At 36.4% G+C, this 24,700-nt stretch overlaps 4 protein-coding genes across 6 annotated transcripts; 1 reads left to right on the top strand and 3 right to left on the bottom strand.

Moving 5' to 3' along the window:
* Positions 1–89: 89 nt before the first annotated feature.
* Positions 90–4,465, bottom strand: LOC8275347. 2 transcript variants are annotated; one of them, XM_015718937.3, is made up of 6 exons: positions 3,064–4,465; positions 1,785–1,840; positions 1,467–1,697; positions 1,066–1,357; positions 466–665; positions 90–389 (listed from the first exon to the last, which is right to left on the bottom strand). In XM_015718937.3, the coding sequence occupies exons 1-6, from the start codon at positions 4,114–4,116 to the stop codon at positions 236–238; spliced, it is 1,986 nt and encodes a 661-aa protein (XP_015574423.2). In that variant the 5' UTR covers positions 4,117–4,465; the 3' UTR covers positions 90–235. The 2 variants fall into 2 exon arrangements, with proteins under 2 accessions (XP_015574423.2, XP_002518810.2); XM_002518764.4 differs by having other exon boundaries at positions 466–662.
* Positions 4,466–5,889: 1,424 nt separating this feature from the next.
* On the top strand, positions 5,890–9,972 carry LOC8275346 (phytosulfokine receptor 1). The gene has a single exon (XM_002518763.4). The coding sequence runs from the start codon at positions 6,709–6,711 to the stop codon at positions 9,739–9,741; it is 3,033 nt and encodes a 1,010-aa protein (XP_002518809.2). The 5' UTR covers positions 5,890–6,708; the 3' UTR covers positions 9,742–9,972.
* A 3,271-nt stretch (positions 9,973–13,243) lies between these two features.
* LOC8275345 (NADPH-dependent aldo-keto reductase, chloroplastic) lies at positions 13,244–19,126 on the bottom strand. Its single transcript, XM_015718933.3, has 3 exons — positions 18,150–19,126; positions 15,675–15,926; positions 13,244–13,671 (listed from the first exon to the last, which is right to left on the bottom strand). Exons 1-3 carry the CDS (start codon positions 18,717–18,719, stop codon positions 13,411–13,413), a joined length of 1,083 nt encoding a protein of 360 aa, XP_015574419.1. The 5' UTR covers positions 18,720–19,126; the 3' UTR covers positions 13,244–13,410.
* An 886-nt stretch (positions 19,127–20,012) lies between these two features.
* Positions 20,013–23,932, bottom strand: LOC8275344 (flocculation protein FLO11). Of its 2 annotated transcripts, none has more exons than XM_015718949.3 (6): positions 23,725–23,932; positions 23,388–23,520; positions 22,491–23,114; positions 21,585–22,077; positions 20,961–21,042; positions 20,013–20,411 (listed from the first exon to the last, which is right to left on the bottom strand). In XM_015718949.3, the coding sequence occupies exons 1-6, from the start codon at positions 23,752–23,754 to the stop codon at positions 20,208–20,210; spliced, it is 1,566 nt and encodes a 521-aa protein (XP_015574435.2). In that variant the 5' UTR covers positions 23,755–23,932; the 3' UTR covers positions 20,013–20,207. The 2 variants fall into 2 exon arrangements, with proteins under 2 accessions (XP_015574435.2, XP_015574436.2); XM_015718950.3 differs by having other exon boundaries at positions 21,585–22,005.
* Positions 23,933–24,700: the final 768 nt, after the last annotated feature.

The following is a 24,700-nucleotide window of genomic DNA, read 5'->3' as shown; positions in this document are numbered from 1 at the left end:
TATATCGCTACTTTTCTTCCTGAATGACAAGAAACGTTGTTTCCATTTGGAAAATCACCAAAAATAGAAAAGAAAAAAGGAAATACAAAGAAGAAAACAGAAGGTTCCGTATTGCTTGTAAATCAATAATTTCCTATCTTGGCTAGTTGATGGCTTCAAATTTTGGGCATTATGTACAGATTAGCCAGTCCCAGAGTAATGCAATCCAATCCCTCTCAAAATTAGTGTGTGGTAATCAGGAGTTGACAGACCAGTCATAATTTTGGTACACGATATTGATAGGGCCCCCATCTCCCAGAAGATGTGTAAGTAGACCTGCTTTAGTTGCATCCAAGTAATTAATCATCCACCTGAGAATTTCTTTCTCTTGGCCGAAGTCCGCGTTGGACCTGCAGAATAATGGAAGGTTCATGAAACAATTATTTCCACTGCCTTTGTTTAGATACCAATGTCAAGAATCCATACCACTTTACGATCCGTGTAAGGTGAACTGTCCGCTTTTCCAAGTCCACCTCCATTCCACTTCTTTGGAAGAATTCCCTTGCAGCATATTTCAATTCAGCTTCAACTCCTTGGGCTGTGAAAAATCTGACAGTGGGACTTGACCTTGTTCCATTGCATAATCCAAAATGAACCAGTGGATTCACTTTCTGAACAGCTATCTGCTAATTTATTGAAACAGCTCAAGTTCTTAGCCATTTTGATGCATCTGTCAGCTTCAAGATATTATCACAATTTTCATTATGCATATTTTGCCGCATTCAGTTTTACCTGAAACTAGTGAGGCAAATCTTGCTGCAAGTTGCATAATAACACTGAACTATTTAGGCACTATGTTTGTTTGGATGAACTCTTTCAGCTTCCTAAGTTTATGCTCTAAATCACATCACTTGAGGAAGGTAAAATATATAATATGCTGCCCTGAGGGTTGCAATGCATGTTTTAGGAAGGGACTTCAATTTCAGATACATACTGCAAATGTTAATAGCAATCCTACTGCTATATAGTCCTATGGTTTCGTTGGAGTTGGATTTACCTAATAAAATATGATTAAAAATTATGTACCTCCAAGCGCCTGTCTCCAGCACCAAAAGGCTTGACCAGTGAGTAGGGAGATCTTCGATTGTTTCTGAGGATTCCATTCTTTATTACGTTGAGAGAGTAAGGAGAGCCTCCTACAATATATTGGAAGTCTGAAAAGAATGATCTCCTGTCAATTACCCCTTCTGGACACCCTACTCTAATCACAGCATGGATGACCATGGCATTATGCAAGTTCAAGAAGAAGGCCAGTTTCTCATTTGTCGAGAGTTCAAGTAGATCAACCCTATGAAGATCCTGAACCAAATTTACATATCTGAATTGGTGGATTAGGATGGCAGATTCTTATCACCAACGTAAGATTAGACTCATAACAAACTAAACAGCATTGAATTCAGAGGGGAACAGAACTAATAATACTATACCTTCGAAATTCCTCACTCTTGCTGATGCCGGCATAATCAACATGACACCTATCGTCAGAGGCATATGACTCGAGTATTGCAGACATTATCTTGTTGAGCCTCTGGCCAACCTTAATTGCTGACTTGGGTTCACTATCATTTATAGATCCTCGAAAGTTGTAGCATTTGGGAATGAATGGTTGGTGCTCAAGAAAACGATAAAAGTGGTTTCCATCTTCAAAATCATTTTCCCTGCACAAAGTGAAATTCAGTATGCAGAAAGCCCATGATTTATGAGTGCATACAAATTCTCAAAAAGGAGAAATTTCTGCGTCTTACCCGAAGACATGATGAATAAAGTGCTTCTTTGCCAGCTGCTTGCCAATTTCAACAGCCTACATTGCATTGCATATGGAAATCCATTAACATCTATGAACTTTTTCTTTTCTAGGAAAAAAAAAAAAAGAAACTACCAATTTGTGAATGTGCATGAATTCAGAGGATCAAAGAAAAGGATCTCAGTGTCTGATGTTGGCGTCAACCAAGGAATAAAAAGAAAGGGAAAATGAATAGTACATTGAGTATGCTAAATACTAGTCAACCACATGGCCTATCTAAGGCAAAATTCATTATCCAATACCTTTTACATTCGCATTAGTTTACTTCTGTAAAAGCAAGAAAATTAGGTGCTTGAAAAATGTCAAAATGAAAAGAGATAAAGAATTGGGAAGTTTGCTGTCTTTAATAAAGCAAAATTAGGAAGCAAAGCAACTAAAGCCACCAAACATGCCGAAGTTAAAGGCAGGGCGCGTTTAGTTTTTCACGAGAAGGATAGCAGCGAAGCGGAGCGAGGAGAGGAGCCTACTCTTCGAAGTTCAAACTTGAAAGCCTTTTCCATGACTAATGATAGTGACGCTCATGCCCCATGGATCATGTCCAGTTTTTGTTGAACCAAATCGTATTTACATTTAGTTTTACACCTTTCTTTAACTCCCTTGCAATCATTTTGACAAGTTGGGTGGTCCACTAATTTCATCCTGAATTTATAATTAATATACGCTCGACCCCAGACAATTTAGCATACACCAAGTATGATTTGGCAGTAATGACACCCCCGTTTACTTCATATGGTTGTTAAACTACAAAACTGGATCAAGTAATGAATTCTTTTGTTATTATTTTTTTTCAAGAAACGAGGTGGTTATCGACCCTTATCATGGCACCTACGTGTTCCCATCATTAATGTTTTGCTCATTGGATACCAAATCAGTGACCATCATCATCCCAGAGTTTCCTCTATTTCTTTTAATGCAAAAAAATGCCCTAGGCATTTCATTTTTTAAAGATACTATGCAGATTACCATAAGATGTGCATAACTTATTTTATAAACAATATAATACTCATTTGAAGTGATAAAAAAGTTGAGACAAGTCAATTGACTTGGACAGAATCAAATAGTTGAGGTTGAAAAAAGTCAACAATATTATGCATATCATAGCGTTAATTAATCTAAGGATGACGAAACTATGAGTATGCTTAGCACGATAGACTGCGGCGCACAAGATTAGGAAAAAGAAAAACTAACGGACAGGAAGGAAGGAAGAGCAAGGCACGTACCTTCTTTCTGGCGCAATCCAGGTGCTGAATCAGCACCTCCACCATCTGTGAACCAGCAAAGCAATTCTTCACAATCTTCATCTTCATTAGACGGTCCTGAATTGGCAATCTTTGCCTCAGAAGCCTTACGATCTCCACCATCTCATCAATTGCTTCTTCCTCCGGGTCATCAAAGCCATAAACAGGAGGTGCAGGAGCATCGCCCGAACATTTACTCCCTAGCATCTCCTTCAACCTGTGGTCAAAACCTCCGCTGTTTCTCAAGGAATTCAAGGCGACTAAGCCGCCAAATAGCTTATCATTGAAGAAAATCTGAGGCACTTGAGAATTTCCTGTTCTTTGGATTAGCTCATTTTCTCTGAGCGGAAACACATCGATGTTAATCTCGACGAACTTCAATCTTTTCTCTCTGAAAAAGGACCGAACAGCAGTGCAATCTCTGCAATTCGACCTGGAGAAGAAAGTAATCCTTCCTTTAATAAATTCAAAATCGCGTTCGTTCTTGAGCTTGACTATCACTTTGAGTCCCGATATGCTGAACTCTGTGACCTTGTTCATCTGGTGATCATCATTGGTATTGTTATTGTTTTTGAAAGATGAGAACCGATTAGCAATGGAGGCTGATAAACTATTGCTTCTGTCTTTAAAGAACTTCCCGAGAGACGGCATATCGACAGTTAAACTGTCCGGTAAGGATTTGAATCGGGTAAAAGGATCGGCGTTTTGGTTAGAGAAAAGGCCTGGAGGTACCTCTGGCTTTGGAAGCAGGGAGTGAGGTTGGATTATTTGTAAATGAGTAATATTGTTTGTAACGGCTACGTCCTCTTCTTTCGACACGTGACAGCTCATGGTTTCCGATATCTCAGGCACGTGAGTATCCTGATGGTCCGATATTTTTGGTCCTGAATCTTCATCATCATCTTCTTGTTGTTGTTGGTGCTGCTGGTGGTGTTTAACATCGGAATTCATTTCTGCTGGAAAATCGTTGCGGAAGTGTTCGTCTAAAATGGCACCATCATTAGAAACCTTGCGGTCACCGTCAGATAATTCCATTGCCTTGTTTGCTTCTGTTTTGTTGATATATCTCGATTGAATTGGTGACAAGAGGCACAAAAACAGAGAGCAAAAAAACGAATAGGAGATGATGGAATGGTAAGATCGGAAGGGTTTAATATATAGAGAGAGAGAGATGGAATGGAATGGATTGGGAGGTTTAAGAAAAAGAAAAAGAAAAAGAAACCAAAAAAGAAAGAAAGGGGTCAAAAAATGCAGAGAAAGAGTCTTTGCATTCTGTTTGATGCGTATCAGTTTAGAAATAGGATTAGCCAAATCAAAATCAATTTACAATTTTCAAGGGAATTAGTCATTTTGTCGCCCGGCCTATGAATGGTCCCGCCTCGGCGTATTTAACGGAGAAATTTTGTATTATAACTCAACTTACTAAGCTACCCCCTCTATAATTGGCAAGTATGGGAGGTGGGAAAGGGCTCCATTGTCATTTGCCTTTGATTGCCGTTTCAACAATTAGCAAGTCAATTTGATTATCCAGGTGGGGGGAGGAAGGAGTAATTACCAAATAAGTGTTTTTTTTTTTTTTTGGTAATGAGTTTTTGAGGTCTTCCAAAATGCTTTGATTTCATTTTGAATTTTCATTTATTGAATGCGTCAATACCAACTTACACTAGTCAATCTCCACTCAGTAATAATATCAGTTTTAGACCTAATCCTAATCCAGTGAAGGAAATTGTCACTCTTATATTGTGTGTATATTTATTTAGTAGTAATTTTGACTTGTTAAATTTTCAAGTAACTAGACAAAATCAGTCTTCTTATATACTTACTTATTTCCATTTATATTTCATTCATCAAGAGAGTGTGACCCAAGAGATCTACAAAAATGTTAAACCTTTTGGTTTGGTAGTTTATTCAATACCTTGCCTTGTACTGTACAGCCAAAAATATTGATGAATGAATTTGAGGGTTTGAACGCAGTCTATATTACCAAACACTAAAATAGCATGTGTTTGTAATTGTGACATAATCCCAGAATCATATTCACACAAATATAGACATTTTTTTTAGAAAAAACGGAAATGCTTGCTTAAACATTATTAGGCTGTTGAAAGGGTTTCTGTAGATGCAATTAGGGGGTTTGGAAAGAAATGGAACTTTGAAGTCAGCAAGAAAGCATTAGCTAATAATAAGAGCTAGTAAGTAGTAAACATCTGTTGGACTTTGCTAAGGCTTTTAAGGCCCGGAAAGCCCAAAGTATGGCGAGAGAGAGACCAATGGCATTAACTTAGTAATTCAATGTCTTCAGCAGAAAAGCATACATCAATTTTGCATTGGCCCAATTTGTTGCATCACACATGCGAAAACCAAAACTTGAAGTTGAAAATGGGCCCCCAATTAAATATGTCTGCTGCTTGTATATGTGTGTGTGTGTGTTTGAATAGGGTAGCCTCGCTATTTGACAATCCAAATTGATATGCTTACTATTCCACAAACTTTATTCTCAAACTTTACGGCTCATTATTATTATTATTATTCATTGTCAAATATGTTGTACATAAGACACTAGCATCTTCCAGATTGTAGTATCCCCAAACCACTAATTTATGAGGACTGATTCAGTTAGCAGTTAATGTGGTAAATTGGCAGATAATAAGTAAGTATTCAGAGAGAGACATGCTCATACACATCCCCATCCCCATTCCCCAGTGGCTGAAAGAAAGAAAGACACAAGGTAAAATTTCCATTTAATACCAATACAAAAGCTGCCATTGAAGAGAGAAAAGAAGAAAATATTGAAAAAACAAAAGAGAAGGAGGAAAAACTGAATGCACGTGTCCCCACCCACTCTTTTGACTTTGCTCCCTAATTTTGTACACAGATGTCCACATTCATTTTTAGCTCAACCTCACCTCTTTCTTTTTTACCCGTCAAAATTCTGCAACCAATTGTCTTCCTCTCATTAATTGCATCCCATTTTCCTCTTCTTACCAAAATCAGATTCTGAGTATTTATAATTAATACATAAGCATATATATAAGTAATTTTGTTTATAAAGAACGGAATTTCCAGTTACCAATGAGGCTCCAACTCTTGACCTGATTTAGCAGGTAATACCTAGAGTTTGCCGGTGACACAGTGTTGTGGATATCAGTCAGAGATAGTGGATGCGATGTGGTGCTGTTTTCTTATCCATTTACTCAATACATATTGCCGCCGTTGCAATCTTTCTAGAGCAGGAGAAGGAGAAGGAGGCTACAGGTACCAACTCTCACATAAAAAGAAAAAAAAAAACAAAATCAAAAAGAGACGTTGAAGTCAAAAGGGTACAACCAATACGCATCTGTCTCTCTTCTCTCTAAACAAAATCTCTCCCGTTTCCCTATCTCACATCTCACATCTCACATCCCTCTTTTCTTCTTCCTCTTCTTTGGTTCACAGCATTCTTTATTTTCCTTTTTCTTTCTTCTCACTTCTCTCAACCAACCAAAAAATTGAAACAATTAATGGTTGCCACCTAAAATACTCATTTCTTTCATGGGTTCTTGATTTTTTGTACCTTTCTTGCTCTCTTTCTCTTCAATTTTATCACTTTCTTTCTTTCTTTCTTTCTTTCTTTCTTTTGGCTTGAGCATGGTTATGGATGTCCGAGATTTTTGGGTGATGGTTGTTATTGTTGGGTTCTGCTTTCAAGCTCATTTCTTTCATTCTCATTCTCAGAACCTAACATGCAATGAAAATGATAGAAGGGCGTTGCAAGCTTTCATGAATGGCTTGCAATCAGCTATTCAAGGCTGGGGTTCCTCTGATTGCTGTAATTGGCCTGGCATCACCTGTGCCTCTTTTAGAGTTGCTAAGCTTCAGCTCCCAAATCGAAGGCTCACCGGCATCCTTGAAGAGTCCTTAGGTAACTTGGATCAGCTCACAGCCCTTGATTTGTCCAGTAATTTCCTCAAAGACTCTCTCCCCTTCTCCTTGTTCCACTTGCCAAAACTGCAACTCCTCAACTTAAGTTTCAATGACTTCACTGGCTCACTTCCCCTCTCCATCAATCTGCCCTCCATCACCACTCTTGACATTTCTTCCAATAATCTAAATGGCTCGCTTCCTACCGCCATCTGCCAGAACTCCACTCAAATTAAAGCCATTCGCTTGGCAGTTAACTACTTCTCCGGTGCTCTCTTACCTGACCTTGGGAATTGCACCTCCTTAGAGCATCTGTGTCTTGGCATGAATAATCTTACTGGTGGTGTAAGTGATGGTATCTTTGAGCTTAAACAACTCAAGCTGTTGGGCCTTCAAGATAACAAGCTTTCCGGGAAGCTCGGCCCTGGAATTGGCCAACTCCTCGCCCTTGAAAGACTTGACATTTCCTCCAATTTCTTTTCAGGTAATATCCCGGATGTTTTTGACAAGTTGCCCAGTTTTAAATATTTCTTAGGCCATTCCAATAATTTTCTTGGTACAATCCCCCTCTCCCTAGCTAATTCTCCTTCACTCATATTGCTTAATTTGAGGAATAATTCGTTGCATGGTGATATCCTCCTTAATTGTTCTGCAATGACTAGTTTGGCCTCTCTTGATTTGGGTTCTAATAAGTTCAGAGGTCCTTTGCCTGATAATCTTCCTTCTTGTAAGAATTTGAAGAATATTAATCTTGCCCGAAACAATTTCACTGGCCAAATCCCAGAAACCTTCAAGAATTTTCAGAGCCTGTCATATTTTTCCCTTTCAAATTCAAGCATCCATAATCTTTCCTCTGCCTTGCAAATTTTTCAGCAATGTAAGAACTTAACTACTTTGGTACTCAGCCTAAATTTCCGTGGTGAAGAATTGCCTGCACTTCCCTCTCTCCATTTTGCCAACTTGAAGGTACTTGTTATTGCAAGTTGTAGACTCACAGGATCAATCCCTCCGTGGTTAAGAGATAGCACCAATTTGCAGTTGTTAGATTTGTCGTGGAACCATTTGGATGGAACTATTCCACTATGGTTTAGTGATTTTGTCAATCTCTTTTATTTGGACCTATCAAATAATTCTTTTGTTGGAGAGATCCCAAAAAACTTGACACAGTTACCAAGCCTCATTAGCAGGAATATCTCACTGGTGGAGCCTTCTCCTGATTTCCCTTTCTTCATGAAAAGGAATGAAAGTACTAGGGCTTTGCAGTATAATCAAGTTTGGAGCTTTCCACCAACACTGGACCTGAGTCATAACAACCTTACTGGACCCATCTGGCCAGAGTTTGGGAATCTCAAAAAGCTCCATATTTTGGACTTGAAGTATAATCATTTATCTGGACCAATACCAACTGAATTATCAGAGATGACTAGCTTGGAGATGCTGGATTTGTCCCACAATAATCTTTCAGGAGTCATTCCTTCATCCTTGGTACGTCTCAGCTTTCTGTCCAAGTTTAATGTTGCCTACAATCAGCTTAATGGGAAAATCCCTGTCGGAGGTCAGTTTTTGACCTTCCCTAACTCAAGCTTCGAAGGTAACAATCTCTGTGGCGACCATGGTGCTCCCCCTTGTGCAAATAGTGACCAAGTTCCGCTTGAAGCACCCAAGAAATCAAGAAGAAACAAAGATATTATTATTGGAATGGTTGTTGGGATTGTATTTGGAACTTCCTTTCTTCTTGTCCTTATGTTCATGATTGTGTTGCGAGCGCATAGCCGGGGAGAAGTTGATCCTGAAAAAGAGGGAGCAGACACGAATGATAAAGATTTGGAAGAGCTTGGATCAAAGTTGGTGGTTCTCTTCCAAAATAAGGAAAATTATAAAGAGCTCTCACTGGAGGACCTTTTAAAATCTACCAACAATTTTGACCAAGCAAATATCATTGGTTGTGGGGGTTTTGGTCTGGTTTATAGAGCCACTCTCCCTGATGGTAGGAAGGTCGCAATCAAAAGGCTCTCCGGTGACTGTGGTCAGATGGAGAGGGAATTCCGGGCAGAAGTTGAAACCCTTTCAAGAGCTCAGCACCCAAATCTTGTCCATCTTCAAGGGTATTGCATGTTCAAAAGTGATAGGCTGTTAATATACTCTTACATGGAAAACAGCAGCTTGGATTACTGGCTGCATGAAAAGACTGATGGGCCGACATTACTCGATTGGGTTACCAGGCTCCAAATTGCTCAAGGGGCTGCAAGGGGGCTTGCATATCTGCACCAGTCATGCGAGCCTCATATTCTTCACCGGGATATAAAGTCAAGTAACATCCTTTTGAATGAGAATTTCGAAGCGCATTTGGCAGATTTTGGTCTTGCGAGGCTCATACTACCTTATGATACTCATGTGACAACTGATCTTGTAGGGACATTAGGCTATATCCCACCTGAGTATGGTCAGGCCTCAGTTGCCACCTACAAAGGGGATGTGTATAGTTTTGGAGTTGTTCTGTTGGAGCTTCTTACTGGGAAAAGGCCTATGGATATGTGCAAGCCAAAAGGATCGCGAGATTTGATCTCTTGGGTGATTCAGATGAAGAAAGAGAACAGAGAAAGTGAGGTCTTTGATCCCTTCATTTATGACAAGCAGAATGATAAGCAATTATTACAGGTTCTTGATATTGCTTGCCTTTGCTTGAGTGAATTCCCAAAAGTGAGGCCTTCAACAATGCAGCTGGTTTCTTGGCTTGACGGCATTGACAACACCACCTAGCTTTCCATTTGCTTCTGTAAATATATTACTTCCATACTTTGGCTCTTGAAGTTTGCTGCCTTCTTTAGGATGCAGAGAAAGGGAACTGACCAAAGGACAGGAAGTAAGTTATCTCAAATGTTGTAAGTCCTTACAATGAATTTAGTTTTTTCTTCCATTTAAGACAAATTGTTACACCACAGCCATGTACAAATAAATAATAATAATAAAATTCTAAGTTTTCTTTGCTTCTGGGTGCTTTTCTGTGCAACGGTTCTTCTGATATAGAATGATAAATATCTGCAAAGTTTTCGTTTTCGTTTTCTTTCCCCAGTCAATAAATGAGGGAAACCTTTGCCTAAGGGGTGTTAGCAGGTAGCTCTGAAGAGGGACTCTTCCACAAGTCAAAACCATCACGCAATGGGTGGTGATAACAACATTATAACGGTACAATTGAATTGAAGGAGACCTTAGAGTTGGAACGTTTTAATCTGTCTCATCACCATTTTTGTTTGCTACTTTCAGAATTTTGTTCCAAATTTTTGGGAAACTTTCACTATCAGTTCCTTTATTTTCTTTCTTTTTCAAAATCCTTGTGTTTATTTGTTCTCCTCTATCTACCCCTCATCGTCAACTCCCTACGATGATGATGCTTTTGACTAGAGCTTGGCATTTAACCATTTACAATAATAATAATATTCTTTTAATATATATATATATATATATATATATGTGAAGTAGCTCATGCAAAGATTCGATATAAATTTAAGGATTTGAAGATTAATATGAAAAGTTTAGTATCGTAGTTACCTAAGACTATGATAAGATGTTACTTGTTTTTCGCTAAGAAAAATGTGGACGAAAGCTGCCCTGCCCTCATTTACTAGGAAACCAGATTGCCTGATAAGACAGCAACCATCAACAATAATTACTTTATATATATATATATATATATATATATATGGTTGTTACTGACTTTTGTTAAAGAAGAAAAAGAATGTAAAAGTCAATGAGAAAGCATACCCATCAATTGTCTTAAATCAAATGAAAGAATTTGCATTCAAAAAATGTAATTAAATTCTAAGTTGAAGGTTGACAGAGAGATCTATTTAATTTATTTTGGTTTATTCTTTGTTTTTTTTCTTTAAACATCACAGTGAGAATGATGAAGGGAAGGTGGGGATGGATCCATCATGAGTTGTTCTGACTAATTGGGTTAATTAGCACTCATTTAATTACTTCTTTCTAATCACAATTACAGATTTCAATTAATATATTTCTTTATCTTAAGTCGCATGAAATTTAAATTCTAATCCAACATAGACTAACACAAATAGCCACAAAAATCTTTGTTTTTGGTCAAAAGCTCAGAATTTGTGGTATATGCCCCCAAAGTTATCGGTCAGCAGGGTATCATATGCCTACTGTACAATACAAACGTATACTAATTTCCCTCTTTTGTTAACTTATGTGGGTATGCATTTTTCTATATCTTGACTGCTTCCATCTTCCTTTCCCTGAAAAGCTTTTTCAGGGTTTCGGGTCTCAACAAAGTGCCTGGTCAACTCCGCCAAGAATCATCCTTTTCATACGTTTGACTGCTCGTATAATTTTCTTTTTAATTAATTTTTCTGTCTGCTTAAATTGTCCACTCAAATCCTGAGGTGAGATCTCAGGCTGAGTAGGCTGAAAAAAAAAAATTGAAAATGAAATCTGAACATAAAAGGTCAAGAAATGGGAACTATACGAATTGAGTAAATGTTCAAGTGTTGCAATTTGCTAAAGAAATAGAGGCCTAATTGACCCCAAAAATAGAAAGAGAGAAAACAATGTGCTCCTTTTCATTTTTTAATTTTAACAGGAACAAGAACAAGTCCAGCAGTTTCAGTGGTACAACTTTTCATCAGGACGGTTTGGTAATTTAATCAACAAAGAGGGGGAGAAAGACAAAAGCTGTGATAGTGGTGGCAATGGTGATTATTAGATAGAACTGCTTGAGCACTTGTGTTTACTTTAGTGATATTGGAGCAATAGATAATAGAAGAAGAGGCATTCTGACACCAATGATGTTCAGCAATAGCATTGATTGAATTGAAGTGGGTGTGCTCTGTGCTTCCCTTCCACTTTGCTTAATTAATCAGAAATTGGCACTCCAGACCCAAATATCCAAAACCCACCCAACCTTCACAGTTTCCCAATAACTCTACTCCTCCACTCATTGCATTAATCATTTCTTCCTTCCCCACTTGATCATTTTTTAAAACTTACATTTCAAGTTCAAGATCCTCACCACCCAATCATTTATGGCCAAGCCAGCACTCACTGAAATCACCACAGAGAACCATACTTCATGGTTCAATAACTTTTCTAATGCGGGATATATTAATCTGACTTTGAAAATGCCGAAAGCGTTTGATGCTTGATGATGGCCTATTTCCCATTTCTTGTTCTACAAGTATTTTGCAAGTCTTTGATGTTCTTTGAATAGCATTAGCAGTAGTTCCAAACCAATGGGCAAGTTAAAAGGCATTTTGTCATTCAGAATGATACCTGAAATTGGAAAAGATATTTGAAAACTCGATGTTGAATGGAAAATATATCCAAATTATAAGTTTGAATCCACACGGTCAAGTTCATTAATGGAAACTTTAATGACAAAGAAGAAGAGGAAGATGATGATGATAAAGAAAAAACAGAACACTGGGGGCATTGCCTCATAGTGGATGACTAACAGCTCCGGAAGAGTTGTAAATCAAAGTCATACAAAGGACAGCTGATGAAATGACATCAGAATATATAATAAAAGTCACCATGTCTATGGCTACTGAAGAAGCAGATAAGGTTTAAGATTCAGAAAATGCTTGTTAGAATTTCAACCAAATAACTTTTTTTTAACTCAGGTTCAGGTGGGCGCATCTTCATGTTGGCTATATATTATTATTATTATTATTTATTGAGTAAAGATATATATATATAACCTAATGTTCATCCATTGTCTGCAAATAGCATTGATCCAGTTTCTTGCCATTTTATATACGTGTCATATACATATTTGTTTCTTTCCCACTCGAAGAAGGAACATAAAGTAGTGGCTGCAAACGCTTCCCCACTTTTAATTAGACCATGCAGCAGATGGTGCAAGGATAAGTGCACAGTCCACTGCAGAAACGTGAAAATTTCACATCTGAATATATATATATATATATATATATATATATATAAACATGTTCCAATAAAATAGAAGCGAAGGTACAAGGTAGCTTCTTCTTTTTCTTCATCATCTGAGAAGCTTAGATGGTTTCAAGTGGTGTTTAGTCATGGGTTCGAATGGCAAAAGAGCCTGCTCTAAGAATGATTACAGACTCTTCAAGTTATTACCGTTACGACACAGTCACTTATTAATATGGTTTATTAAAAAATAAGTATATAAAACACCCTTTTCTTAAGGTTTCAGTCTGAGTTCATCTTCTCTTGACTTTGTATTCAAGCATACCGTTTCAGAAAGATATGAAAGACATGGTCATGGTCACAGAATAATGATTCACTTCAATCAATGATAATTGTCTATATTTTGATTTCCTATTCAGCATCCACAAAATCTAAATCTTACAAACAATGGCCAATTATAACAATCATTGCATTCTTAACATAAAATGGTGCACACTATCTAAAGAAAGCAGTATTATATTATCAAGCATTGGATTCCACATCATCTTCTATCTCACGCACAGCTTGAAGGGGACCACTACCAAATGTGAAGCCACTGTCTGAGAGATTATTTAAAGGACCATTTCCAAATAAACATACCTGTGGTTCAATCTGGTTTAAGCGATTCCACTCTTCATCTGATAGAGACCAACTGAAAATATCTATGTTTTTTCGTATTCTGTCAGGCTTAAGGCTACAAGGTAGGACACTGGTTCCTCTCTGCAATCCCCACCGCAGAATAACCTACAATAAGTAGTTTGCTATTAATTGTTTGATGGAGCAGAAAATCATATATTCAAGTGAAAGGAAGCATGTGAATACTAATATTGTATAGTTACACCATAAATATTGTCCATCCCCTAGGCAGAGAATCCTGTCAGCAGTTTTACTATTTTCAGTGACTGGACTGTCACGTTGGTTCATATTTGCTAAATGTAACTAGGAGACAATTTGTGGGTAAATGTACACAAGCTGATGTATTGTTTCAGAATCCTGATGAACCTACGGGAAATGTTTGCAACTTCTGAATTAACTGAATTTAAAATCCTACAATTGTTTTATGATGAAGCCTGCAAAGTGCGAAGGGCATTAAATTCAAGTCGTAAGTAGAATTAACTCCTGAGAAAACTTATGAAAGACTTTTGAACATACAGAAGAAACTCCAAGTATGCACCGGATAAAAGAAAAAGACAATTACAGAAACATCTTTCAGTGTCACAAAAATAGAGACACTATTGATATTAGATACTAATGTCATTGTAAAAAGACACATAATGTTCTAATAAATGTTAGAAAAGATGGCACTTTTAACATATCAATGGAAATAAAACCCAAAAACAGCAAGCATACATGAAAGTAAAACTCTATATGTCAAACAATCTTGTCAGAGAGAAATCATTATCTAATGATAACCCACAAATAAATTAACTTACATTAGTTATATATCATGTTAAGCTGCAAAATTTTTGGTTTCACTTGTCATGTTATTCTATTTTATTTTAGCAAATGTCTCCAAATTCATAATGCAGACTGCATATCGCTAAAATGCGAGTCATATGATTGACAAATGTCTCTATTTTAGTTTCTGTTAGAGAAAGGAAGTGATACCAGGAGAAAATTAAGAATGACACATGCATTTCTTTTTCTTTTTTGATATATCAACTGCAAATTTTCTTAGCTGTATATATATATATATAAAAAAAAAAAGAGAACTTGGAAACGTATGCACTGGATAAAATAACAGGGAACAGACCATTCAAATGTTTTCTAGAATAGGGCAGAACCATAACTTCCCATGGCACATATCAATTTCACTTAACAGAATAACCTTGTTATTAATCATTCATGCCATTCTTGGATTATTATAAAATAAATTGGGTTACTTGAGACGCCAGATTTCATGGTGCATGTGCAAACAGGCACTCCATTGATCCATTTCTTGAGCAGCAAGGAGCCCATACTGCTCCATAAAGAGAAACCATGAGAATCTTATGAATACACAGGACATCCGCACTACTAATTCCCAAGTGCTTAAAATGCCATTTTTCAGACTTCTTTCAGCCTAGGCTGGCATTTAATCTTACAGAGGTGTTAAATAGACATGCACTTAATCTATGACTACTTGATATAGTGTATCTTCAACAAATACAAGCTCTCTCATTTACATATTCATTAAGAGTAGCCTATAAATAAATGGACACATTAATCTTGAGTGAGGATACTATACAGAAATCTAAATTTGGTGTTGGTGGTATATAAATCGATATAAATGGAGCACTTACAAAATTATTATAGCATCAATATTGTTTAGAGATCACCGGATGTAAAAGCAAAATGTCATGACGAAAATTCCACTTGCTAAATCATCCACTGCTGGTATGATATGCCCGTTAGATATAACGCAACAAACTAAAATGGCAATCATCATTATTCTCAATATATTGCCATTAGTTAGCTAGCCTGTTATTCATGCTATTTGTAGTGTTATCAATGGAATCTTGCTCTATAACATGTATTACCAACATGCTCAGTGAATGGCTGAACATATGATTGTTTTCATGCATGTCTGCACTTTCATGTAAGATTCAGGAAATCATCATTGTCTTAGACTGCCACATATTTATATTCAAGTGGTATTCCTGTAGGAGGAAACTAAACCAACCAGAAAATATATTCAACGAGGTATCTATCAGAGATAAACATATTGTGACATGCATAAAGTGGAGAGGTAGCAAAGTCAAAATTACCTGTTCAGGTGTCTTTTTGTGTACATCTGCTATCTCTGAGACAACTGACAATTTTAGCATGGGTCCATGCACAGATCTTGACCTTTTAAATGATATGCGAGGAGTACCAGGTTCATCCTCTCCTGATCCACTGTCAGATGGTCCAGGACTTGATGTGGGAACTCCTAAAGGTGTGTGAGCAGATACATGGATACCCTTCAGTTGACAGAACTTTACTAATTCCTCTTGCCTCCAAAAAGGATGCAACTCAACCTAATAAAATTATTGATAATTATAACAATTAAGAACCTCAAATTCATAGAAAAGATTCAGCATAAGGATACCAAGATGAGATTGAAAAAACAGTACATTATAAATTGTTCAATAGAAAAGATTTCCAGAAAGAAATACAGAAAGTAACTTGGGCCTCCAAAAGGTGCAAAAAGCTCTGGTTTGAATGGCATTTCAGGAGCTTTTCTTCAAAATTGCCAGGAGGTAATTGAGATATACATATTACTCTTTTCAAAGGAATTCATTGCCTAGATTTTCTTTGGAAAGAGCTTAGGGCTTTTGTTGTTGCTTCAATTTCTTGAAAATAGAGAATGGCCAAGCTCAGAAAAAAAGTTTTAGATGGAGATCGATCCCCAAATTGTTGGTGGGTAATGAATGCTTGGATGCACTTTAAGCAGCTGATTTGCAAAATCGGCATAGAAAAGGAAAATAACGATAGTTGCTCATCATCGGTTTATGTAATGGCATACATAAATTCAGTTTCTTACGCAACAACCAAAGTAGGCATGGGATAAGGGACTAACTGGCATAATGCCATCTTTATTCCCAAGAGAGTGTTCCTTTTGTGATACAAAAAAAGGAGCTATCGTTGTTCCTAAGAGGCATTCATTATCCTTTTAGATACTCTGGCATTAAATATTAGATCTAAGAGTGAAATAAACCGTGGCTAATTATTAGATTGTTATTTTAGTTTCCATTTCACAGTGTAAAGTAGGGAAGCTTTCTCCAAGTTATCTACATTTGGGTGCTTCCTTTAAATCCAAAGTTGTGCAGGAGAGGAACATGTCAATAAGATATTAAGGATTTGAAAATTTCCATGACTTCTCAATTGGCAAGATTACATTTGTGGGAATACTTTGTTAGTTTCCCTGCTTACCTCATGTTCTTTTTTATTCTAAAACCCATTGCAAACAGATTAGAAGAGAACTAAGAGATTTCTTTTCAGTGGAAGTAGATGATATCAAAAGTTCATTTTCTCAGTTGGGAAAAGTATTTATTCCTTCATTTAATGGGGATTCAGTGTGCAGGACTGAGAACTACCTGAAAAATAGCTCTACATCGTTCGCTGAAAATAGGAGGGTGTAGAGGGGAGTTGTTACAGTAGAAAGATGGTAAAGGGCAACTAGATGCTGTATCCACGAAGAATCCCTGTCCCGTGATTCTAGATTCTGTAAGAGTATTAGGAGCCGTCTTTTCATTTTTGCATTTGGAAAGAAAACTAGATTTATAGGAGAGAAAGTCCTATTTATTAAGTGGAGTAATAAAGTGGGAAATTAAAAGAAGAACTTGATTTGTTTTTAAAAAATATAATATAGAGGTGAGAAGAACAAGGCATTGACTACTTAAATCTCAGACTTAAGCATAAACAACTAATTAAATAATACCTTGTAATTGCATTACACGTGCACATACACACACAAACATAGATAACATATACAACAAGTAATAAATAATTAAATGACCATTTCCCAATTGCATCTTTTGCAGATTATAAAAGAACAGGAGATGCAATCAATATTTAGTATTTGGTTTTCATCACAATGTAGTCAGAAAAAGTCACGAAAAGATAGTTACCGCCAGAGGATCAGAACAGTTTACACAAGTTTTCAATCACTTTCACTGGCTCTTCTGTTGCAAGTTTTAATGCTAAGAAGAAGAAAAATAACAACTTTTCGGTCTGTATTTATGTGGAAAGACAAAGTTTGTGATGTAAGGCAAGCCAGAAAGCAAAAACATCATCACTAATTGCCAATGATACTGATTGTAGTGCAGGCCTACTGCTATTGAATAGAGCTAAGAAAATGTTCACCCTTTTGATAATACATATGCATCCACTAAATGCAGATAGTTGTTGGACCTATGCCATGTATCTGATCTTTAATTGGCCTGCTAATGGTATGCTTGCTTACTCGTAATTGAGATTACAGCATAATATGTACTCCTGTCGGTGCTTATCCTATAGACTGATTTGGTAGTTAGCATTGGTAAAATGCTAATAGCCACCCGATAAAAAAGAAAACTTGATAAAGGATTTTTGTATGTTCATGGCAGTCTTTAACTTTCTAGCCTTAAAAAAGCATAGCATAAAACAAGATTTGCAAATATAATGATGAAAAATAAGCATCTTAAAAAAAGTAAGAAACTTGTGAATCTGTAGAAATCACATTAACGGAACTGATAAAGAGTGGGTAGTGAGGGGCCAACCTGATTGACGGCAGGCATAATTTTAGCAAATTTAAGCAACTGCTTGATCTGGTGAACGTTGAAATTACTGACACCGATAGCTTTAACAAGACCCATCTCGACTAGACCTTCCATGGCCTTCCAAGCTTTCTTCAAGCGATTCAAGAACTGCCTGTACTCGCTGCTTGACTTGGAAGGAGGATCAGTGGCATCACCGAAAGCAGAGCTATCAGGCCAGTGCATCAAATAAAGATCCAAATAGGAAACTCCAAGATTCTTTAAAGAAACTCTAACATAATTCTCAATCTTGTTGAGAGAGTTCATAGTACAATAGAGCTTAGAAGTCAAGAAAACATCTTCCCTCTTGAGTGAAGCAGCTTTAAAAGCTTCATCAAGAGCTTCCCCAACTTCAACCTCGTTCCCATAAAGATGAGCGCAGTCGATATGACGATAACCAACAGAGAATGCAGTTTTGATAGCCTCAACGCAAAGGTCCCCACCACTCTGCCATGTTCCCAATCCAATGGCAGGAATTTTGGCGCCCGTGTTTAACACAAAGTAACTTCCTACGACTCCACCCTTTCCCTTCATGTTCTTGTTTCTAAGATCAATTTCAATCGGAGCTCAACCCAAGACAGAAAAAGACTGTTTATCTAATATTTAGTATTGATAAGAAAGTAAATCCAAGATTTAACGAATGGGGTGAAAAACAAGAAAGCATGATGAATGAAGTAATGAAGAAAGAAAGAATAAAAGAATCATCGTAAAAGAAAAGAAAGAGATTGCTAGTGAGGCAGGAAAGGAAAGGTTGAAGAAAGAGTTAAGAGAAGGATGGTGGTCAATAACGGCAAGCAGCAAACAAAGACAAAATGATTAGCTGTAAACTTGAAAGCCTTTCTGTTTCTGCAGTATAGTAATACAGCAATAGCAATAGCAATAGCAACAGTAAGCTCCAAAAGACCAAAAAGTCCAGCAAAAACAATTTGACAATTTTAATTCCAATATATCTCTCTGCTAATCTTACAACAAACTCAAGAATTATTATTATTATTATTATTATTATGGTTTTCTTAACAAATCAACCAAACCTTCACCTACCCAACTTGCATTTGCATCTATGATCTATCAACGACTCTGACTTTTCTTTACTCTCATTTTCTAGAAGAAACACTTGAATGGTAAATATCGGCAAATAAATAAGTAAAAACCAAATATTATTTTAAAACCCGACACAGCCATCCAACAGTCAAGTCGAAAAATAAAATTAGAAATATTTATTAAATACTATATAGTAAATCTAATTCAAATATGTAAAACGTTTCTTTTTTTCTTTCATTCGTATATGTGTTTGAATATTTGCATTTTAATTCTGGTTGTGCTAAAAATTTCACCAACAGATAACTCTTCTACGCAGTTTATTATTATTATCTAATTCACTGATAATATTAGAGATTTATAAATAGATAAATACTCATTTCTGTTATGTATATCTTTTTTCATATATATCAACTCTGGAAAGCTATAGCTGTTAATATTATGGCTTCCTAAAATTCAAAATTTATGTACATTGTCTTTGTTTTATAATCTTAACCCTTTGCATCTCTAGAGTTTAATTTTAAATTTCAAATTATATTTAATCTTATTTTCCTTTCTTCATTATTCATCCAGAAAATCAAAATTCAGCCTCATTTTTCTATAGCACTCAGTTTAAGTAAACAAAATGTTAATTGTAGAGGCATCACTGCAAAAGTGAATATTCCCTTCCTTCATCACGTGTTGAAGGAATTAACTAAGCAATTCTCACAAATTAACATCTACTTTTTACTTTAGTACGTGATTCTTTTCTACTTTCATGCATATGCAGTTTCAAACTCTGATTTCGTATTAACCTGGAAGATTTAGAATGGATGTCATTTAAGAAACAAAAACAGATAATCATCATGTATGTATACAACCCCCAATAATATTTGAAAAAGCTTTTACACAGATGGGATAGGTTCAGGATGGACGTGTGGAAGGGTTAGAACCAAAACAATCTGCTAAGTTGACAAGCCTGCTCAGTGTCAAGTTGTCAACATTTCAAGAGCACCAGCTACACAAGGAAAATGAGGAAGGAACGCGGCCGGTTCTTCGTATATATTCTGCTTGCTGCTCGGTTTTTGCAGCTTGCCGGCTTCTCTTTACTTCCGCTGCTGACCGCTTCTCTTCTGCCTTGTGTCTTGCTGCCGCTAGTTTATTCATAAGCTTATCTTGGGCTCGCCCCCTCATCCTTTCAACCTCTACCTGAAATGCACGGCGGTTGGTCTGAAATTAGGAGGTGACTAGGGAAAAAGTTACTATCCTCAGACTTAAAAGTCTAAGAGTCGGATCTATTACTATATCCTCATGTACATCCAGGCATGCGACAAGTGCCTTGGACCTAGTAGGAATCACTGGAGGTCTTGAAATGAACATATATATACAAGAAGTAAATTGGAAAACTAATCTTACAAGGTTGTCAAGCTCATGATCATTTCCTGGGAGCTTTGAGAATTTATGAACAAAAAGAAAAAGATCTGAATAAAATATATTAACTTGCAAGGTTTAAGACAAAAAATAAAACAAGTTCTCATTACTTTGCATATTCTCATGCAATATAAAAAAAGATTTAAAATTATGATCACTTCTCAGCGCCTTCCCATAATCCATACAAGCAGAAAAAAAATGCAGAATAATGGCCCTTCTTACTCATTCTTGGGCGCTTTAAAATTTCCCTGCTTGGCTAATCTTTGGAGGGGACAGAGGATGAAAAATGAAAGGGCAAGAAATTCTAAAAAGAAAAAAAGAGAATACCTCAATTTTCCTCATCTCAGCTTCCGTTTTTGCTTTCTGATGATTCTCCCATGCTTGAATTTTCATTTCTTCACGTTTGAACCTAAACAATAGCAGTCATGATTCAAGATTACCATTTCAAGCTTCATAGTGCAAATTAGTAACCGCCACAATCTCTATATAGATTAAACATCTAAAATCTATGTGTTACACCCTGAAATTCCAAATATTTTTATCAACTATAAGCATGGTTATTTTGGGCCTTAATATGGACATTTTCTATACCTCTCTTGAGGCCCAAAATAACCATATCATGTCACTTTCATTTACCAGGCCAAGTGATATATTTCAAATCAAAGTACCACACTCCTATAATCACCCCACCCAGTTTTAGTATGTTTCTTAAACTCACTTATTAGAGAGGTTTCTAATATAAAGAAACCATACTTAACAACCTATGCAGTATCTCATATATGATATAAAAATCCTGCTGAATTACTAGAAGTTAAGATTCAGTCTAGTTATCCCACTTTCCAGATTATGCCTGCTTGGATGTCAAATCTCAAAGCTGCATTTTCTAGACTAAAAACATTGCAGAAAGAAATGAAAATAAACACGTAACTTATTGGCTTACAGTGAAAATACCTGGCCATGTATTTGGCTTTCTCTGCATCCTCCCATGCTGCTGCACGTGTATCAATCACACTTTTAGTTGGTTGTTCTGCTGGTAAAGTTTTCAGTGACGTGGAGGCGTCCTTATCCTCCTCCTCCTTGCTAGCCCAGGCAGCAATGTTCATTTTACCTAGTTGTGTCCCTAAAGCAATTATTTCCTTCCTGGTTTTCATTTGCAGTTCCTTTTCCGTCAACTCCTTGGTTTGATTGAGATGGTTATTAGAAGGATTAATTGGAGATGAAGCTGGTGCATCTCTGCCAGGAGTTGATGGCCTTGAAGAATTTGGACTACGAATTGGAGTTGTTGCCCGCACTGGAGTTCCATTCCTAGAAGGCTCTTGGCTAGCAATGGGGGTCATTTCTGTACCCATATCTCTCATTGATACAGACCTAGCTGTTGAAGGAGCTGGAATAAATGCAGTTGCACTATGTATTGCCAAAGATGAATCATGCCGGCTAAGACTAACTGCCAGAAGTTAAAATAATGTGCATGACTAGTTTGTCCAACACGTCAACTATAAACCATTTTGTAAGATGATAGGCATCAAAATTTATTTTCAGGAAAATAAATCATTGGTTATTATTTGATAAATGTAGTCACATTATTTATCTTCAAAGAGGCATAAAGCACTACTTCCACTCTTATGGCTAAAAGTTTAGGGCTTTCTATATTTACGGAGCTACCTGATTCATTTTATACCATATATTTCAGGTTTTTACAACTCAATGTCTTGAAAACCTTACAACAATAGACACCAATATCATAGCTATACTACACAAACGATTCAATTGGAATAACCTACGAATTGGTAAATTAATTAAGATAACCACGAAGGAAAAATAGCATATGTACCAACTCGAGAATAGTTTTTTTCTTACTTGCAGACTCCCCGACAGAATTCTCAATCATGAGCACAGGCTTGGCATATGAATCTGGAATTGGGTGTGACTCAGCCTCCCAGCTAACAAATTTCTGCACCCCAGATTCCTTCTTAGATTGATTGCTATCGACACATTTTGTATCTGGTTCTTCAAGGGCAACCATCTTTTGTTCTGGAACTTCTACAACCACCTTTGTGGAGGACTGCCTGCTCATATAAGCAGCATTACCCATCTTTCGTGAAGCAATTCCTTGTCCGCCCTGCACCTGATTCTGCCCAATCTTTGGCCGGGTTGCAGTGGGGCTTGCTATCCATTTCTGGGCATCATCCCATTTGGAAGGTGCTGGTTTTGAAAATGGGGCAAGGGGCACTCTTTGCGTGGAACGCTCTGTCTTCTGAAACTCAAATGATGTTGAAGACACACTCGTAGTATCATGTCCACTATCATATTCTGAAGATGAGTCATCCTGGGACCTGATCCTTGAATTTGCAAAAGACTGATCCTTAGATCTCGCATCAGCAAGCATCTGTGCACCCATGGAGTCAGCTGTGGTTGAAGTGGAGCAATCGGGGAGTTCGCTAACGACATCTACATCTTTGCAAGTATCAGAACTACTACCAGCTGCAGGAGATTTTTACTAGCTAATCAGTCAAAACAATGAAATGTAATCGAGTTTACTCTTTTCACTATCACACTGAATCTCAAATATTAAATAATATAACGCAATTCAATTTAGATAGTATTACGAAGAAGAAAAGGGAAAGGAAACAATGTGCTATGTGAAGAAGGAAGTCACTCATTACAGTACACGCCTAAAATCTACCGTATTACAATCATAAGACCAGTTTCGGAAAAAACAGAAAAAAAGAAAATGCTAGAAAGAAGCATAATTACCAGTTTGATGATGAAGGTGAGAAGGTTGAGATCTGAAGTTATAAGCAGAATCAAACTCATCTTCTTCTTGTTTTCTCTTCTTTTCGACTCCAAGGAGCATAGTTCTGAGTTTCCCAGGAGAAAATCCACCACCCTGTCCAAGTAAAGTAGCCAGTTACATATATCACATCGATTTGACAGATCAGAAGGAGATTACGGCATGGCGAGACGCGAAGAGAAGCTAAAAAATGCATGTGTGCAGAAATGATAAAGAGAAGAAAAGGGACATTGGAAGAAGAGAAAGTAAAGTGAAAGCGAGAAGGAATGAAGCAAGTATAAGTAAAGAAAGAGTTATTACCGGAGGTTTTTCGATCCTTTCGTAGTCCATTTGATGAGTTAGGATGTAAAATTTGGAATTTCAAGGTCGCATCTTTATCATCTCCGTGACTGGCCTGCCTAAGTATCCTCCCTGCACTGCGCTGCGCCGTTCCACTGTACACTTTGCTTACAGTCTCCTTTTGGACTCTGGTCAAACTAAATCTTTTGCTTCTTTAATCAACCTAACTTGTTTCTCTCTTTTCCTGTTATTATTATTATTATTTATATAATATTTTCCCCTCTATATTTTCTTTTAAATAATTTTTTCTATAGGAAAAGAATTTATTCATGACATAAATAATTAGTGGTGATTAATTACACTTTAATATATATATATATAATATTATAATTACTAGTAAAGATCATAATATTTTAGTGTTTTAAACTGAATTTATTTTTTATAGAAATTCATATTGATATTGCAAAACAAACGAATATATGAATAAATTAATTTTTGGTTTGAAGAATTTTGCCCAGAAATCTGTAGAATTTATGAATACAAAAAACTCATATTTTTTAGTCATAAGAGGATGAATGGATCGTGCAATAGGGTAGTGGCTATAAAAATAAAATTCATTCGGCGCAGGAACCGAGAATTAAATCCAAAATGTTAAAAAATTGAAATTGAATTTAAAACTTTTGTCATTTGAATTATATTTAAATATAAAAAATAAATATTTTAAATTTAAATTTAGTAGATTCTCATTTTAATTAAGTAGAAATCATATTCAATTTTCTTAAAATTTTAATTAAAACGGGTTTAATTGAATTTACAAATTTTAAAATTTAAAATTTTAATTAAAATGAGCTTAATTGAATCTCATAATTTATAAATTTTATATAAATATAAAATTTTCAGTTCTCATCATAAAATAATTAATCCATCTATTTTTATGAACGTTTATATAATGTAATGGACAATTAAGAACAAGGACATAAGAGATGGGTTTAAGTTG

The sequence above is a fragment of the Ricinus communis genome, chromosome 6 (genome assembly GCF_019578655.1).
Source record: "Ricinus communis isolate WT05 ecotype wild-type chromosome 6, ASM1957865v1, whole genome shotgun sequence".
NCBI lineage: Eukaryota > Viridiplantae > Streptophyta > Magnoliopsida > Malpighiales > Euphorbiaceae > Ricinus > Ricinus communis.
This window is presented reverse-complemented; position numbering and strand designations above follow the sequence as displayed.